Here is an 18,967-nt window from a genome sequence, read left to right as displayed (position 1 = left end):
AATGGGTGCCCACACCCACAGATGCGCCCACACACGGATACCCACAGCCAGGGATGCCCCTGCACGCGTCCATTCACACCCAACCCTCCCTCCCACCCAGGACTGCCCTCCAGGCCAAGGTGCCTGGGAGCCCGATGGTGGCTGGGGCCCCGTGGGGCGCTGGGGACGATGGCCCTGCCTGTGGCCCCGCACGGCTCTCCTGGGACCTGGGCTGCGGGGCTCCTTTGCTGGTCCCACAGCGACAGCTATAGGGATGGGATGGGATGGGATGGGATGGGATGGGATGGGATGGGATGGGATGGGATGGGATGGGATGGGATGGGATGGGATGGGATGGGATGGGGAGGGGTGGGGTGGGGTGGATGGATGGATGGATGGATGGATGGATGGATGGATGGATGGATGGATGATGGACGGATGGATGGATGATGGATGGATGGATGATGGAGGGATGGATGGGGTGGATGGAGGAATGGATGGATGGATGGATGGATGGATGGATGGATGGATGGATGGATGGATGGATGGATGGATGGATGGATGATGGATGGATGATGGATGATGGATGGATGGATGGATGATGGATGGATGGATGGATGGATGGATGGATGGATGGATGGATGGATGGATGGATGGATGATGGATGATGGATGGATGATGGATGGATGGATGGATGGATGGATGATGGATGATGGATGGATGGATGGATGATGGATGGATGGATGGATGGATGGATGGGGGATGGATGGATGGATGGATGGATGGATGGATGGATGGATGGATGGATGGGATGGGATGGATGATGGATGGATGGATGGATGGGATGGATGGGGGATGGATGGATGGATGATGGATGGGGTGGATGGAGGGATGGATGGATGATGGATGGATGGATGGATGATGGATGGATGGATGGATGGATGGATGGATGGGGGATGGATGGATGGATGATGGATGATGGATGGATGGATGGATGGATGGATGGATGGATGGATGATGGATGGATGATGGATGGATGGATGGATGGATGATGGATGGATGGATGGATGGATGGATGGATGGATGGATGGATGGATGATGGATGATGGATGATGGATGGATGGAAGGATGATGGATGAATGGATGGATGGATGGATGGATGGATGGATGGATGGATGATGGATGGATGATGGATGGATGATGGATGGATGGATGGATGGATGGATGATGGATGGATGGATGATGGATGGATGGATGGATGGATGGATGGATGGATGGATGATGGATGGATGGATGATGGATGGATGATGGATGGATGGATGGATGGATGGATGGGGGATGGATGGATGGATGGGATGGGATGGATGATGGATGGATGGATGGATGGGATGGATGGGGGATGGATGGATGGATGGGATGGGATGGATGATGGATGGATGGATGGATGGGATGGATGGGGGATGGATGGATGGATGATGGATGGGGTGGATGGAGGGATGGATGGATGATGGATGGATGGATGGATGATGGATGGATGGATGGATGGATGGATGGGGGATGGATGGATGGATGATGGATGATGGATGGATGGATGGATGGATGGATGGATGGATGGATGATGGATGGATGATGGATGGATGGATGGATGGATGATGGATGGATGGATGGATGGATGGATGGATGGATGGATGTGGATGATGGATGATGGATGGATGGATGGATGATGGATGAATGGATGGATGGATGGATGGATGGATGGATGGATGGATGGATGGATGGATGGATGGATGATGGATGGATGATGGATGGATGATGGATGATGGATGGATGGATGGATGGATGGATGGATGGATGGATGGATGATGGATGGAGGGATGGGGTGGGTCCAGCTCCACGTCCAAACACCCAGTCCGTGTCAGGTTCTGTGCCACCCCTGGGCCACCCTTGTGCCAGTCCTGGGCCACTCCCACCTCTCGTGGCAAAAGCCCGAAGTGTTTCCAGAGCTGAGCAAACACCTCAAGAAGGTCCCAGCAGTGCGGGCTCTGGATGGCTCCGTGCCAGTCGGATTTTCCTGATTCCAGGAGCTTCCCAGGAGTTGCGGCTCCGGCCAGAGACAGCGACCGGCAGAGGAGCCCTCCCTGAGTCCCTCAGTGCCCGCCGGGAGGGTCCCATCCCACCCTCTGGCAGAAGCTCCTCTGGGGAGCACGGGCAGAGCCTGGGAAAGCCCCACTCCGTGTCCCCTCTGTCCCCAAAGGCCGCAGGACCCGGCGGGCCCCGCCCGGCGCTGGGGAGGGGATCCGGCGTGGGGACCGTGGGGGCTCGGGGGCTGGGGTGCTCCGAACAGCATTGCCCTGCTCCCCGCCCCCAAACTCAGCAGCATCCCCCATCCCCAGGAGTGGGGACCACGCTGGGGATCCCTCAACGTGCTGGCAGCTTTGCTTAAGGGCTGGGGGGCTCTCGGGTCGTGTTTCCAACCTCACCCCCCCAAAAAGTTGGGAGTGGCTCGTGAGTCACCCAGAAGAAAGGCCAGGAGACGAGGGGTACCCAAAAACATCACAGTGAACACCACACTCAGCAAGAAACACCCGTGGCTGCTCCTGCGGCCAGGAGGGCCCCCCGGGACCCCCCCGCGCTCGGCTCCGCCAAATGCCCCAGAAGAAAAAGATTCCTCCCCCCGGGGAGGCCAAAACATCCCCCCCACCCCCGAGTCCTGGCCCAGGGCGTGGGTGGGAATCGCCCCTCGGTCACGGCAGGTCCCCTCCGTGTCCCCTCCGTGTCCCCTCCGTGTCCCCTCCGTGTCCCCGCCACGCGCGGCTCCCGCACGGCCGGGGGGACGCTCCGGGGTCCCGCTGCGGCAGCACCGAGGAAATCCCAGCGGGCTCCGGCCGAGCCAGGAGAGCTGGGCTGGTGCCCGCAGCCCCCTCCTTCCTCCGCCGGTCACAAATGTCCCCCCGGGCGGGGTTAGGACGTGTCCTTCAGCTCGGGGCTGGGCGGCTGCGGAGGGGGCGCCTCCGCTGAGGGCGACTGCATGTCCTGGGCACTGCCTGCGGGGAGAGAGCGCGACACGGTCATGGCAAGGGGTCAGAGCAGGGAACCACGGAGTCATTGGGGCTGGGAAAGAGCTCCAAGAGCATCGAGTCCGACCTGTGCATCGAGTCTGACCTGCCTTGTCCCCAGCCCAGTGACCTTGAACACCTCCAGGGATGGGCACTGCAAACCCCCCTGGGCAGTTCCAATGCCTGGACACCCTTTCCATGGGGAAATTACCCCCAATATCCAACCTGGGCCTCCCCTGGCCATTCCCTCTGCTCCTGTCCCTGTTCCCTGGAGCACAGCCCGGCCCCCCCGGCTGTGCCCTCCTGGCAGGAGCTGTGCAGAGCCACAAGGGCCCCCTGAGCCTCCTTTGCTCCAGGCTGAGCCCCTGCCCAGCTCCCTCAGCCCCTCTTGGGGCTCCAGACCCTGCCCAGATCCGTTCCCTGCCCTGGACTCGCTCCAGCCCCTCGGTGTCCTTGTCCCTCAGCACGGGATGAACACGGGAGCCGCTGTCCCTGCCCACCCCACATCCTCCCCATCCTCCTGGTCACCCACCTGCGCTCAGGGACATCTCGGCCAGTTTGAGGGGCAGGTCGGCGGGGCTGACGCCGGCGGGCGAGCCCAGGATGTCGGGCAGGGCATTGCGCCGGCCCGTCCTGCCGGAGGATGCGAAGTCCAGCACGGGTTCCACCTCGGTCATGCTAACCCTGGGGAGAGATGTCCCCTGTGTCACCCCTGGAGCACGGCGAGCTAAAGGGACCTGGCTCTGCTCTGGGCTGGCCGCTCTGGTGCCATCTGCTCCCCCTGCACTCTCTCTGCCCTCCAGGAGCAAAGGCAGGACCACCCTGCAGCCCCTGGGACTGGCCACCCTCACCCTGGCACCTCTGGGTGCTCTGATCTCTGCTGGGCACTGCTGGGAGGGAAGGGGCTCCCACCACCCCCCTGAGCCCAGGCAGCCTTACCGGGCACCCTCCAGCCTGGCCTGGCACCGCGTCTGCCCCGTGCCCAGGTGAGGGACACCACGGGGGACAGGGATCTGTCCTGGCTGTGTCCCCTCTGCCTCTGACCTGGGGGAGGCAGAGAGGGGGTCACCAATGAGGCTGGGACAAGGGGGGGGAAAACAGAGCAGGGAAAGAGCTGGGGGGGACAATGGGCTGTGACCCCATGGGAGCAACCACAGCACCCCCAGAGCGTCATCCATGGTGGGATGGATGGGAGAGGGATGGATGGATGGATGATGGATGGATGGATGGAGGGATGATGGATGGATGGATGGAGGGATGATGGATGGATGGATGATGGAGGGATGATGGATGATGGATGGATGGGTGGAGGGATGGATGGATGATGGATGGATGATGGATGGATGGATGGATGGATGGATGGATGGATGGATGGATGGATGGATGATGGATGGATGGATGGATGGATGGATGGATGGATGGATGGATGGATGGATGGAGAGCAGGGATGGGGCTGCAGAGGTGACAGGAATGGAGGCTGAGCCAGCACTGCCAGGGAACTGCATGGAGTCCCCAGCCTGGGGCACCCCTGAGTCCCTTGGAGAGCGGCTCCTGCTGGCAGCAGGAGCTGGGGTGCCCTGGGTGGGTGGGGGCACTCCTGGGACGCCCCTGGTATCAGGAAAATCCAACTGGCACGGAGCCATCCAGATGCCTGCACTGCTGGGACCTTCTCGAGGTGTTTGCTCAGCTCTGGAAACACTTTGGGCTTTTGCCATGGGAGGTGGGAGTGGCCCAGGGGTGGCCCAGGGGTGGCACAAGGGGGGCACAGGACCTAGCAGGGACAAGGGGCCCTCCACCCCCCAGATCCCCTCCACCCCACACAGAGCACAGGGACCCCAAACCACCCCCCCAGCAGACCCATCCCCTCCAGGCCAGGTGCTGGTGGCAATGCTGGGACTGGTGTCCCCAAGCTGATGGCGGTGGGGGTGTGAACTCACCGGTGTCCCGCTGGGAATTCCTGCTGGGAATCAGTGCTGGGAGTCACTGGGAATCACTGGGAATCCCTGCTGGGAGTCACTGGGAGTCACTGGAGTCACTGGGAATCCCTGCTGGGAGTCACTGGGAGTCACTGGGAATCACTGGGAATCCCTGCTGGGAGTCACTGCAGGGAGGACGAGCCAAGGTCCTTGGCACAGGTGCTGTGTGCACAGGAGGGGTGGCCACAGCTGCGGGGAGGGGGAGAAAGAAATGATTAACCAGGGAGGTGATTAGTGATTTGTTAATTAGTGATCAGTGCTGGGGTGGCTGTGCCATGAGGGGCAGGACCTGGGTGCTGCTCAAGGGGGAAACTGAGGCACGGGGCTGGGCTGGTGGGGACAAAGGCAGAGGTGGGGACAAAGGTTCCCTGTACACCTGCATGGCCATTGTCCCCTGGAGCCACCTGCACTGCTCCAGCACAGGTGTGAGCAGGTGTGTGAATTGTCACATGTATGAATTGTCACAGGTGTGTGCATTGTCACAGGTGTGAGCGGTGCCACAGGTGTGTGCAGTGTCACAGGTATGAATTGCCACATGTATGAATTGTCACAGGTGTGTGCAGTGCCACAGGTGTGTGCATTGTCACAGGTGTGTGCAGTGTCACAGGTGTGAATTGTCATATTTTCATGAGTGTGTACACTGTCACGTGTGCATTGTCACATATGTGTGAATTGTCATGTGTGTGAATTGTCACGTGTGTGCAGCATCACATGTATGAATTGTCACAGGTGTGTGCATTGTCACAGGTGTGAATTGTCACATTTTCATGTGTGTGTACACTGTCACGTGTGCATTGTCACCGGTGTGAATTGTCACGTATGTGTGCAGTGTCACAGATGTGTGTGTCTGTGTATGTCACCTCTGCTGGGCTGTTCTATGTGCTCATACGGGTGCATGTGTGACATTCCCTGTCACACCTGTGTGCATGTGTGGCACTCCCTGACACATCTATGTGACAGTGTGACATTCCCTGTCACACCTGTGTGACATTGGCAGTCTGTGCAGTGTGGCACCCCCTGCCACGGTGTGTGGCACTCCCTGTCACTGTGCCCGCACGTGTGGCACCTCCTGGCTCCCAGTGCCGCAGCCGTGTCACCTCCTTGTCCCAGAGTTTGTCCCACCCCCTCGTGCTCAAGGTCCCGGCCCTCCCCTGGCCCCGCCCGTGCCACAGCAGCACCCGGGGCAGCCCGAGCCTGGCACGGGGACCCGTGTGCCACCCCCGGGGTGTCCCGCCGCGTCCCCGGGTGTTTGGGATCACACACCGTGTGTGTGAGCACAGAGCACACGCATTGCAGGGGCTCCGTGGGTTTGAGGGAGAAATCCTGCACGGAAAGGGCTGGGCAGGAGCCAGCAGGAGCGACCGAGCAGCCGCGGGATGTGGCACTTGGGGACAGGGGAGGGACAGAGCAGCCGCGGGATGTGGCACTTGGGGACAGGGGAGGGGCTGAGGGAATGGCCGGACTCTGATCTCGGGGGGTTCCAGGCTGAAGGATGAGGGGATTCCCTGTGGAACACACACACACACACACACACACACACACACACACACACACACACACACATTCACACTCACACACACGTGTGCACATGCACACTCATGTGTTCACACACATGTGCACACACACACACATTCACACTCACACACACGTGTGCACATGCACACTCATGTGTTCACACACACGCACACACATGTGCACACACACACACGTGCACACATTCACACACTCTCATGCAAACTCACACACATGTGCACACACATTCACAGACACGCTCACACACATGTGCACACTCACACACACACATGTTCACTCACACACTTTCACACACGTGTTCACACTCTCACACACACTCTCACACTCGTGCACAAACACACACATGTGCAGACACACACTCAGACATGGTCACACACACACACTCTCACACTCACACACACTCACACTCGTTCACGCTCACACTCACACACACATTCCCTGCCCCAGCCCGGCCCCCGGCCGGATCAGAGCTGCCCCGGCAGCCGCAGCAGCACCGGGAGCCGGGAATGCCCAACCCGGGAATGCCCAACCCGGGAGTGCCCAGCCCGGGAGTGCCCAACCCCGGGAATGCCCAATCCGGGAGTGCCCAGCCCGGGAGTGCCCAGCCTGGGAGTGCCCAGCCTGGGAGTGCCCAACCCGGGAGTGCCCAACCCGGGAGTGCCCAGCCTGGGAGTGCCCAACCCGGGAGTGCCCAACCCGGGAGTGCCCAACCCCGGGAATGCCCAATCCGGGAGTGCCCAGCCCGGGAGTGCCCAACCCGGGAGTGCCCAACCCGGGAGTGCCCAGCCCGGGAGTGCCCAACCCGGGAGTGCCCAGCCCGGGAGTTCCCGGCCCGGGAATGCCCAGCCCCAGGAGTGCCCAGCCCGGGCCCACCGGGTCCTGCCCGTGCCCCTCCTGCGGGTCCCGGCCATGGGGATGGGATCAGACCCCGCTCTGAAAAGCCCCACCGGGGACCAGGACCCTGGGGCTGGCTGGGGACACAAACCCGGGGTTGTCACCACCACCCTGAGCTCCCCTGGGGTACAGCACCGCTGTCCCAGGAGCCCATGGAGCTGTCCCTGCACCCGGGGACATTGGCCAGGCCACCAACACCTGCCCCATGCCACGACCTCCAGGTCTGTATCCCCACATTTCTCCTCACAGAGAAAAGCAAGGCACAATTCTCCCCAAGAATATTGCTGGGTTTCACATTCTCTGAATATCAGCGAAAGGAAAAACAATTCTTATCTCATTTGCTGTTCTGTGTTTGTGCCAAAGCAGAATGCAATGTGGAGATTGTTCACCCACAGTGATGGGGTTTGGGTCCCTTGGCCTGTCAGGGCCAAGTGTGCAGCCCCACATTTCTCCTCACAGAGAAAAGCAAGGCACAATTCTGCCCAAGAATATTCTTATCTCATTTGCTGTTCTGTGTTTGTGCCAAAGCAGAATGCAATGTGGAGATTGCTCACCCACAGTGATGGGGGTTTTGTTCCCTTGGCCTGTCAGGGCCAGGTGTGTGTGTGTGTGTCAGGACTGTTGGGGGACAGTCACGAGATTCTGTGCAGGGTGAGCAGGGTTGGGTGCTTGGCAGATTCAGTTTCGATGGGTAATATAGTGTAATACAGTATAGAATAACATAGTGTAATATAGTATAGAATAATATGGTATAATGAAGTAATTAATTAGCCTTCTGATACCAATAGAGTCCTCCTCATCATTCCTCCTTCATTGGGGCCCTCACAGCACAGCTGTACAAGTCCCACAGGCAATTCCAACCCAAATGGGGCAAATCCCACTGGATAGACCCGGTGAGGGAGGATTTCCCCCTCTAAGCAGGGACACTTTTGGTGGCTTAGTGGGGTCTCAGCCTAAAAAAGCTCCTGGAGTCACATGGAAGCTCCTTGGGGCCACTGGCTCCTGCTTTAATGCCCCTAATGGGATCGAGGAGGGAAGGGCAGAAATAAACCTTAATCCCACTGGAGATGGGCAGGGATGGATGAGCTCCTTGGTCAGGTTCCCTGGGAACAGCAGAGCCCTGCAGGAGGGCAGGAAGGTGCTGAAGGGGCAGAGGAAGGTGAGACCTGTCACAGACATGTTTTATGAAAAATCCTTTTGCCAGGATCTTTTCTCCTGAGAAGCTGAGAAGCTCCAGCTTCTCCACGTTTTGCTGCTTTGGAATGTGATCTGGAGAATTGTTTACCCAGCATGTGAAATTGGTTTTACTTGATGACCAATGATAGCCACCTGTGTCGAGGCTGTGAGCAGTCACAAGATTTTATTATCATTCCTTTCCTTTCCTTTCCTTTCCTTTCCTTTCCTTTCCTTTCCTTTCCTTTCCTTTCCTTTCCTTTCCTTTCCTTTCCTTTCCTTTCCTTTCCTTTCCTTTCCTTTCCTTTCCTTTCCTGCCTTCTGATGAAATCCTTTCTTCTACTCTTTTAGTAGAGTTTGAATATATCATTTTCTGTTCATATAATATATATCATAAAATAATAAATCAGCTTTCTGAAACATGGAGTCGAGATTCTCATCTCTTCCCTCGTCCTGGGACCCTCAAACAGCACCACAGGACCCAGGTCAGGGTCACACACATCCATGATCCCCTCTGACACAATTTCTTGGGGTTGCTGGGGGTGGCAGGGACCCCAAACTGCACCTGGAGCATGGGGACCACCAGGGACACTCCTATGATGTGTGCTGGGGTAGCAGCTGAACTCTCCCCTCACCAGAGACAACAAACTGGGAATGCTCCAGGAATTGAGGGCCTGGGAGGTGTTACAGGAATCTTGAGCATTCATTGAACCACAAGGATTTGCTTCTTCAGCTTCTGAGTTGTTAGTGGGCCATGAGCTCCTCTGGAAGGGGGTTTGGGGCATTAAATGATCTTGGTTTCCTCTCTCTGGGGGGTTCCTCCTGCTCATTTCATTCAATGTTTTATGGGATCTGTGCTGGGAATGCTGCAGCCTGGAACAAACCATCAAAAATCCACCAGCAACCCCTCAGTGCTGATGAACACGATGAAAAATGGGAAGGATTTAGCGAGATGAAACTGCAAAATTGAGTGGAATGGGAAGGAAAGAGATGCCCCAGGTCAGAAGGGAATGGGAGTATCACCAGGAAAATGAGCCAGGAGTCCACACAGGAGGGAAATCCAATGGGCTTGGCTTAACCAGAGCCTGAGAGGCAGCAGGCAGCCCCGGAGCTGGGAGCAGCAGATGGCAATAATTAAACACAGGATAAAATCTGGAGAGCCTGGAGCTCCCTGGGGAGGCAGCAGGTTCAGCTCCTCTCCAGGGAAGTGGCTGCAGGAGCCCTGGGGATGCTGAGCCAGGTGGGGACGGGCTGTGTCACCTGCCAGGGACAGCTCCAGGATCCCAGGGAGGGGGAAGGACAGAAACGCTGGCCTGAACTCCTGAAAGGGGGAAAGCTGCAGGAATGAGGGCTGGGGCAGGAATATGGAACATGGAGGTGCAGAATGACTTTTGGAACAGGTTTTGCTCCACATGAGGGAGTGTCTGGAGAGGATGATGGTCCCTCCTGGCAGGGATGCAGCTGCCAGACCCATCCCCATGGGATGCTGGCACCCCCCTGCCTGCCCTGGGCAGCAGAACCTCTCCAATCATGGCCTGGCATTTTCAGCCCTAAATCCCCAGGATTCCAGGTGGGCCAGGCAGGAATCTGGGCCAGCTTGGATCTTGCTGGGCACTTTGGGAGCGATGGTCTGGAGTGAAGTGTCAGGGATCCAAGTGAACCTGCATCCTGTTGGAGCACCTGCAAGGTCTCCCACTGGTTTTCCCCCAGTTTTCCTCTGGCTCTTCTCCTCTCTGGCTCTTTCCCAAAGCTCTGAGGAATTGTTCCAGTGGGATTCCTAGGCAGGGGTGACACTGGCAGCTCCCCAAAGCTCTGGCACATCCTGGTACCCTCAGGGTTGGCTCTTCCCCAGGATTCCCTTCCCAGCAAACCCCCCCTGTTCCAAAGGCTTTGGACAAGTGGCTCCCACTCCTTCCCTCTCCATGGAGCAGCAGATCCCCCTCACTGGGATAATTCCACTTCCAGAGGAATCCCCATCACCCTCTAAGCCCCCTCCTGTCATGTCCTGCCTTGAGCTCTGACCTTCCTCCTACTCTTGCACACTCATCCTCACAGCTGGATTGGCTTTGCCTCTTCTCCACCACTCCTGTTTGTGCTTGGATTGTCCCACCCATGGATTTGGGAGATGCTGAAGGGTCTCTTTGTCCTCTCCATCACCCTCACATCCCATCCCTGCTTCCTGCCTGGTCCCTATCGCTGCTCTGCAGATGGGCAGGACCAGCTTTAGGCTCAGTCCCACCCCTGCTCACGCCCAAATCCTGAATAATTCCACCCAGACATCTCCCAGATCCCAGGGATCCTTTTAAAGATCACCCTTCATCCTCTACCTCCTTTTGCACAATTCAGGGTCTCACTGCCCAGAGCAGCTGTGGCTGCCCCTGGAGCCCTGGCAGTGCCCAAGGCCAGGCTGGGCATTGGGGCTGGCAGCCCCTGGCACAGTGGGAGGTGGCCCTGGGCTGCAATGAGCTGGCATTGAAGATCCCTTCCCACCCAAACCACTCTGGCATTCCCATTCCTCAATCCAGGATGGAAACCAGCACCAAAAACCATTGCAGCAAATGGAGAAAGGCAAGGAAAGAATGATTTCCTGCATGGTTCCAGGTGCCCCCAGTGCCATTTGCCACAGGGGTTTGTAGCCTGGCAAGGCCTGGTTCGAGAGGTTTGGGCTCTGCCAGGGTGCCCAGAGCAGCTGTGGCTGCCCCTGGAGCCCTGGCAGTGCCCCAGGCCAGGCTGGACATTGGGGCTGGCAGCACCTGGCACAGTGGGAAGTGGCCCTGCCATGGCAGGGCTGGCACTGGAGGGGATTTAAGGTCCTTTCCAACCAGGAAAGGTTGACTATGACTTATTATTTAGGGGTTTTTTTTCCAGCTGTAGGACTCAGAATTTTTATTTTCACACAAAACCTGAGCTGTGTCCCAGCTAATACCAGCCTAGGCAGAGCACAAACCCTTCTCTTCAGGGGCTCAGCTGGGCTTGTGGCATACTGAGACCTAAATTCCCGTGGAAGGCAAGGAGAAGGAAGGGCTCTGAAATGGGACACCGGTAATCTCCATCCCTGCAGGGCGGGGTGCAGGGAGGAGGGGTTTGCTGCCAGGATGGAGCCGCCGGCAGCAGCAGAGGCTCTGCTGTTTGTCTGTCACCCACGGGGATGATGGCAGAGTTCAGCTGTGCCCAAAAGCCAAGCTGAGTCTGTCCAGAAGGGATTTCAGGCTGTTTGTATAAACTGTCCCTTGGGATTTTAGTGCTGGAAACACAAACCAGAGCAAGCCCTGCTCCAGTGTGGGAGCAAACCCAGCTCTTGTGCTCCTGGACATCCTAATCCTAAATTTTCCTGAGCAAACCCAAATTCTGCCAACCCAAATCCAGGTGTCACACACATCTTTTATGGAAAATCCCTTCCTTAGGATTTTTCCTCCTGAGAAGCTGAGAGGCCTCAGGAACAAAATGTAACCAATGGTTATCTGCTGCTGTGGGATGCAACAGGTGCATCTGGGATTGGCCCTTGTTGGTTGTTTTTAATTAATGGCCAATCACAGCCCAGCTGGCTCAGACAGAGAGTCCAAGCCACAAACCTTTGTTATCATTCTATCCTATTCTATTCTTAGCCAGCCTTCTGATGAAATCCTTTCTTCTATTCTTTTAGTATCGTTTTAATGTAATATATATCATAAAATAATAAATCAGCCTTCTGAACCATGGAGTCAGATCCTCGTCTCTTCCCCAGTCCGAGAACCCCGGTGAACACCAGGACAATCCAGGTGCTTCCTGACCTGGGGGTGCTCACACCTCATCCCTCCCACACCAGGGCTTGGCTCCCCCACAGGGCAGTGACCCCAGAGAAAATCCCCTCTGGATCCTGCAGGCCTGGGCTGGGCCAGGGAGCAGCGCTCAGAGGACTCAGCAGTTTAATCCTGGCACAGCCCTGCTGAGCTCAGCATCTCCCATGAGCCCACACTGGGATAAAACCGAGGTGTTTCTCCCCTGGGAGCAGCACAAGGGGCATCCTGGAAAGAAGCTGAAAGCACCTGGCAAACCTGGATGTGTGATTCCCTCAGGAGCACCTGGATCCAGCCCTGGACAGGCCTGAGCTGCTCTGATTAGAGAGCAAAGCACCAAAGGCTCAGAGGCACGAGGCCATGGCTGACACTGCAGCTCCATCCTGCATCCCAAACCTCCAGGGGAGGGCATGGAAAGCCTGGAGAACCTCAGCTGTGCTGCCCAGAGAGGGAATGGCCAAATCCCAGCTCCTGTTCCCCATCCTCTGAGGCCCCCAGCCCAGCACACATCACTGCTGCTCTCCCTTGGGGGACGTTTCCATCTCTTTGTGCAAGGAACGAGGATTTCTGGCTTTTCCCAGCATGTGGAGCAGGGTTTGGGGGGCTGTGAGGGGTGAGGTCTCTCGGAAGGAAGGAGGGAAGTGGCGGAAGTGGCGGAAGGAAGGAAGTGGCGGAAGGAAGTGGCGGAAGTGGCGGAAGGAAGTGGCGGAAGGAAGGAAGTGGCGGAAGGAAGGAAGGAAGGAAGTGGCGGAAGGAAGGAAGTGGCGGAAGGAAGGAAGGAAGGAAGGAAGTGGCGGAAGGAAGGAAGTGGCGGAAGGAAGTGGCGGAAGGAAGGAAGTGGCGGAAGGAAGGAAGGAAGGAAGGAAGGAAGGAAGGAAGGAAGGAAGTGGCGGAAGGAAGTGGCGGAAGGAAGGAAGGAAGTGGCGGAAGGAAGTGGCGGAAGGAAGGAAGGAAGGAAGGAAGTGGCGGAAGGAAGTGGCGGAAGGAAGGAAGGAAGGAAGTGGCGGAAGGAAGTGGCGGAAGGAAGTGGCGGAAGGAAGGAAGGAAGGAAGGAAGGAAGGAAGGAAGGAAGGAAGGAAGGAAGGAAGGAAGGAAGGAAGGAAGGAAGGAAGGAAGGAAGGAAGGAAGGAAGGAAGGAAGTGGCGGAAGGAAGGAAGGAAGGAAGGAAGTGGCGGAAGGAAGGAAGTGGCGGAAGGAAGGAAGTGGCGGAAGGAAGGAAGTGGCGGAAGGAAGGAAGGAAGGAAGGAAGGAAGGAAGGAAGGAAGGAAGGAAGGAAGGAAGGAAGGATCCATCCCATCCCAGGGAGGAATGGAAGCTGCTCCAGCCACGCCCAGCCAGGTGTTCTCCAGCCTGGAGGCCATGACCTGTTCCAGAGCTATTCCTATTCCATCCTCCACCCCCATCAGTTAATTCCCTTTAATTAACTGATTAAAGGTAATCAGCTGGAGTGGTGGGAGGAGCACAGGAATTCCTACTGGGGAGCTTGGGTGCCAATCAGAGACTGTACAAATGTTCTGGGTGAGCTTCCCTTCCCCACATTCCTCAGTGCCATCGGCTGCATCCGGCTCCTTTTTGAGTCCAAGGGGGAAACACCACGGCCCCTTTGGCATGAGGGGGGTGGGAGCCACCCCAGCCCCATGAGATGGACCTGGAGCCTGGATAACCCAGCCTGGACAACCCAGCCTGGATAACCTGGATAACCCAGCCTGGTTAACCTAGACAACCCAGCCTGTAAAACCTGGCTAACCCAGCCTGGTTAACATGGGTAACCCAGCCTGGATAACCTGGATAACCCAACCTGGATAACCCAGCCTGGATAACCTGGACAACCCAGCCTGGTTAACATGGGTAACCCAGCCTGGATAACCCAGCCTGGATAACCCAGCCTGGTTAACATGGATAACCCAGCCTGGACAACCCAGCCTGGACAACCCAGCCTGGACAACCCAGCCTGGGTAACATGGGTAACCCAGCCTGTATAACCTGCATAACCCAGCCTGGATAACCTGGGTAACCCAGCCTGGATAACCTGATTAACCTAGCCTGGATAACCCAACCTGTATAACCTGCATAACCCAGCCTGGATAACCTGGGTAACCCAGCCTGGTTAACCCAGCCTGGTTAATCTGGATAACCTGGGTAACCCAGCCTGGTTAACCTGGCTAACCCAGCCTGGCTAACCCAGCCTGGTTAACCCAGCCTGGATAACCTAGACAACCCAGCCTGGACAACCCAGCCTGGTTAACCTAGATAACCCAGCCTGGCTAACCCAGCCTGGTTAATCTGGATAACCTGGCTAACCCAGCCTGGCTAACCCAGCCTGGATAACCTGGACAACCTGGACAACCCAGCCTGGATAACCTGGATAACCTGGATAACCCAGCCTGGACAACCCAGCCTGGTTAATCTGGATAACCTGGCTAACCCAGCCTGGCTAACCCAGCCTGGATAACCTGGACAACCTGGACAACCCAGCCTGGATAACCTGGATAACCTGGATAACCCAGCCTGGACAACCCAGCCTGGTTAATCTGGATAACCTGGATAACCCAGCCTGGAAAACCCAGCCTGGATAACCTGGACAACCCAGCCTGGATAACCCAGCCTGGATAACCTGGATAACCCAGCCCTGCTCTGGGACTCAGGGAAATCAACAGCAGCCCTGCATCTCCGTGGGGAAGGAAGGGATCTAATGAGGGTAATTAAGGTGATTGAGCCCTGGGTAATGGAGCTCCCAGCAGAACCCTCAGCTCCCTGCTCTGACACACACAAACTGTAATTTTGCATAATCCAACCAGGTAATTTAGCATAATAAAGGTGTCACCCACATGCACAGCAGTTCCATTCCTGGCCAGGCTCAGGCTCCCTCCCCCCAGAGGGTTTTCAGCCCCAGCCCCGGGTGGAGCATCCAGGGATGGAACGGGGACACCCTCGGCTCTGTGGCTGTGGAGCCGTGGGTGGCACCGGGATGGGTGCCAGGGGAAACCCAGGGAGCTGTGGGCTGTCCCAGGGAGCCAGCTGGGTGCCACCAAGCCTGTCCCAGGCTGTGCCATGCCGGGAGTGCCACGGCCTGGGTGGCACCAGAGCTCGGGCACCACGGGAGCCTCCTCTCCCTGCAGGAGCTCCTTCTGCTCCATCTGCCCCTGGTGGCACCTGGGGAGGACCCTGGGGAGGACCCTGGCCCAGTTGGGGTTGGAGGAGGCTCCCAGCCCTGCTGGAGCACCGGGATAAGTGCAGACAGCCAGAATTCCAGGGAGCAGAGGCAGCTGGAGCTTCCCTGGGAGCTCTGGCTCTCCAGGGAGCCCTGGGAATTGCTTCCCCAGCCCCTGGGTGCCTTTGGATCCTTGGCACTGCAGCCCAGCCCAGGGGAGCTGGGAAACTTCCAGGACCCCCAGCTCTGAGGCAGCAACCCCCAGCCGGTGGTGAGGCCATGCACGGAGGTGATCCAGATGTGTCCCTGCACCGAGGGGGGAGCGCCACCAGGAGCCTCCAGCTGCCACCACCACCCTGTGACAAAACCCCAGCCCTGGGAGCTGGCAGGGAGGGGACCAACAGCCAAGGAGGGGAGAAATCCGTGCAGGTGCTCTGGGATCAGAGGCATGGCTGGAAATCTGTGATGGAGCAGGGCCAGTCCCAATGGGCCAGGGCTGAGCCAGGAGCTGGAATTGTCCATTCCAGGAGCCAAGGGAGCTGGAATTGCTGTTCCAGGAGCTGGAATTGTGCATTCCAGGAGCTGGAATTGCTGTTCTAGGAGCCAAGGGAGCTGGATTTGTCCATTCCAGGATCTGGAACTGCCATTCCAGGAGCTGGAATTGCCCTTTCCAGGAGCTGGAATTGCCATTCCAGGAGCCAAGGGAACTGGAATTGCCTGCTCTGGACCTGGAGTTGCCCTTTCCAGGAGCTGGAATTGCTGTTCCAGGAGCCAAGGGCAGAGCAGGGCCGGGGTCCCCATCCTGTTCATGGTGCCAGGTCCCCCAAGGTCTGGAGCACCCAGCAGAGCTCTTGCAGCTGCCCCAGGAGCTGAACCCCAAGGTGTCCCCACAGCCAAACCCCCAGAGCAGCCCCAGAGCAGCCCCAATCTGCCTCCAGCCTCCCAGCCCGGGCAGAACCGCTGGGATTCCCTCAATTCAAAGTGAGCATCGAGCTCTGCCTCCACCTCTACCCTCCCCCATCTCCTGCCTGGGGGGAATTGGTGCTGAGCTGGAGGGTGAGGCCAGGGGACAGCGCAGGGCTGGGTCCCTTTGTGACAGCGAGGACTGGGGTGGACACCCCAAGGTCGTGGGCTGGGAGCATTTGGGGTGAGCAGGGGACATCCTGCCTCTGCCACCTCCTCGGTGGCACTGCCACCCAGCCAGGGGACAGCAGCCAGCTCCGGGGACCCAAGGGACCCGATCCAAGCATCTGCAGGGGCCATGTGCCAAAGCGATGCCCCAAGGCGGGGAGGAGGGGCTGTCCCTGGGGAAGCCCTTTGCTCCCGGCAGGAAGCACCACAGGAGCGGGGCCGTGTCCCTGCTCGGGGGTTCTGCCCCGGGGGGCTCTGCCCCGGGCCCAAATCCCCTGGGAAGCTCCAAGCCGGGAGGCCGAGGGCCGGAGCCGGGGGTGGGGTAGAAGCGGCGGCTGAGAGGGCAGGGCAGGGGAAGGTGGAGGGGCAGCGGTGGCCCAGGACATGCAGGGGTGGGTGCCAGGCTGCGACAGAGGTGCCACCATGGGGGCTGATCTGAGTGCCCACCCTGGGACAGACGAGCCTTGCCCGGTGCCTCAGCACCGCTCCCCCAAATCCCCCCCCGAGCCCCCTGGCCCTGGAGGGTGGCACAGACACCCCAAGCCCTCGAGAGATACCACAAAACCCATCGGTCCCCGAGGCCACCACCACCCCTGACCCTCCGGCCTCTGCACCTTCCCGGGAGGTGCCCGGGGTGGGCACCAGTCCCCGGGGTGGGCACCTGGTCCCTCGCTCTGGTGAGCCCAGGACACCCTCCGCGATGGCCCAGGGCCCCGGTGCCACCGCGTCACCTGCACCCAGCAGCCACCAGCCGCTCACCTGGTGCCGGCGGCGATCCCGGGGCCGGTGCCGAGGCCGGTGGTGACGGTGACACCGAAGGTGATGCTGCCGCCGGTGCCGGAGGCGATGGAGATGTCGGTGCCGGGGGCGATGCCGGTGCCGCTGTTGATGCTGATTCTGGTGCCGGTTCCGATGGTGGTGCCGGTGCCGGTGGTGATGCCGATGGTGGTGCCGGAGCCGGTTCCGATGGTGGTGCCGGAGCCGGTTCCGATGGTGGTGCCGGAGCCGGTGCCGATGGTGGTGCCGGAGCCGGTGCCGATGGTGATGCCGGAGCCGGTTCCGATGGTGATGCCGGTGCCGGTTCCGATGGTGATGCCGGTGCCGGTGCCGGTGCCAGCCCGGCCGCCGGGGGAAGGATGCTCCGCGCTCGGCAGGAGCCGCGGGGAAGCCTCCGGCTCCAGGCGGCCCTGGGGCACCCGGGGCCGAGCCGCCGCCGCCGCCGCCCGCCCAGCGCCGCCGCTCCCGCCCGGCCCGGCCCCCGCTCGGCGCGGGGGGGACCCAGCGCGGCCCCGCCCGCCGCCCCCCCGCTCCCCCCGCCGCCGGGGCCGCCCCTCGGCCCCCCCCGGGCTGCCGTGTCCCCGCGTCCCCCCGCGCTGGCACACGGCAGGGAGGGAGCGAGGGAGGGAGGGCTGTGACATCCCCCGGGTCCCCAGCTCCGGGGGACTCTGCCCCCCCCGGACCCCCAGCCCGCGGCGTGGCCGCCAGCCCTGCTCGGGGAAATGGGAAATTTTCCCTCCGATTTCCTCTGGATTCGGCTCCCCGGCTGCAGAGCCCCCCAAGGGGGTGGGTGGAGGGGGCTCTGCTCCCCCACCAGGACAATTTGACCCCAACCCACACTGCTCCGTTTGGTGCGGCCAAAATCAATGCCAGGCTCCCAATCTTTGGGGGGAAAAAAAGAATTAAAAAATCCGTGTCTGCACCCGTGTGGTGGGTGGGGGAGGGGGCGGGGGGCTGGGAGACCCTGACTGCGGCTGGAAATCCAGCGGATCACGGCACGGCCCCGCCGGGCACAGCCCGGGCACGGAGCTGATGCCGCCAGCTGCTCCTGGCTGCCACCGGTGTCACCTTGAGGGGGGGACACGGCCAACGCCGAGGGTGTGAGATGGGGGCTCTCAGCCCCACCCCGAGCTGGGTCAGGGCAGGAGGTGCGGGAGGCAGAGCGGGAATTCAAACGGCCTGGAATTCCAGCCAGGAGCAGCGACCACCTCCCAGCGCTTCCATCGGCATCCCTGCCACGGGGAAACGCGTGGGGTGGCTGAGAGGCTCCAAAATGTCCCTCCCGGCGTTGAAGGTGGCTGTCCCCAGGGCTGGGGCAGCGGGGTGTGCTTTGGGAGGGTCCCTGCTCCCCATCCCTGCAGGAGCGGGGCTGGGCCGTGATCCCAAATTCCCGGCTGGGCCGTGATCCCAAATTCCCGGCTCTGGCCAAGCTCCGCTGGCCGCCGATGGCCACGGGCGATGCTCAGCGCCCGGAGCGCGGTTTCCATCGATCCCTTCCTCTGGAGCGGGGCTGCTGCCCCG

General features: G+C 59.4%; 1 protein-coding gene across 2 annotated transcripts; it reads right to left on the bottom strand.

The window, feature by feature from the left end:
* Window positions 1-2,520: 2,520 nt before the first annotated feature.
* On the bottom strand, window positions 2,521-17,946 carry LOC129130171 (cAMP-dependent protein kinase inhibitor beta-like). 2 transcript variants are annotated; one of them, XM_077189668.1, is made up of 5 exons: window positions 17,429-17,946; window positions 4,973-5,200; window positions 3,975-4,079; window positions 3,568-3,719; window positions 2,521-3,023 (listed from the first exon to the last, which is right to left on the bottom strand). In XM_077189668.1, exons 4-5 carry the CDS (start codon window positions 3,710-3,712, stop codon window positions 2,941-2,943), a joined length of 228 nt encoding a protein of 75 aa, XP_077045783.1. In that variant the 5' UTR covers window positions 3,713-3,719; window positions 3,975-4,079; window positions 4,973-5,200; window positions 17,429-17,946; the 3' UTR covers window positions 2,521-2,940. The 2 variants fall into 2 exon arrangements, with proteins under 2 accessions (XP_077045783.1, XP_077045784.1); XM_077189669.1 differs by lacking the exon at window positions 3,975-4,079.
* Between the last annotated feature and the right edge of the window lie 1,021 nt (window positions 17,947-18,967).

The sequence above is a fragment of the Agelaius phoeniceus genome, chromosome 22 (assembly GCF_051311805.1).
Source record: "Agelaius phoeniceus isolate bAgePho1 chromosome 22, bAgePho1.hap1, whole genome shotgun sequence".
NCBI lineage: Eukaryota > Metazoa > Chordata > Aves > Passeriformes > Icteridae > Agelaius > Agelaius phoeniceus.
This window is presented reverse-complemented; position numbering and strand designations above follow the sequence as displayed.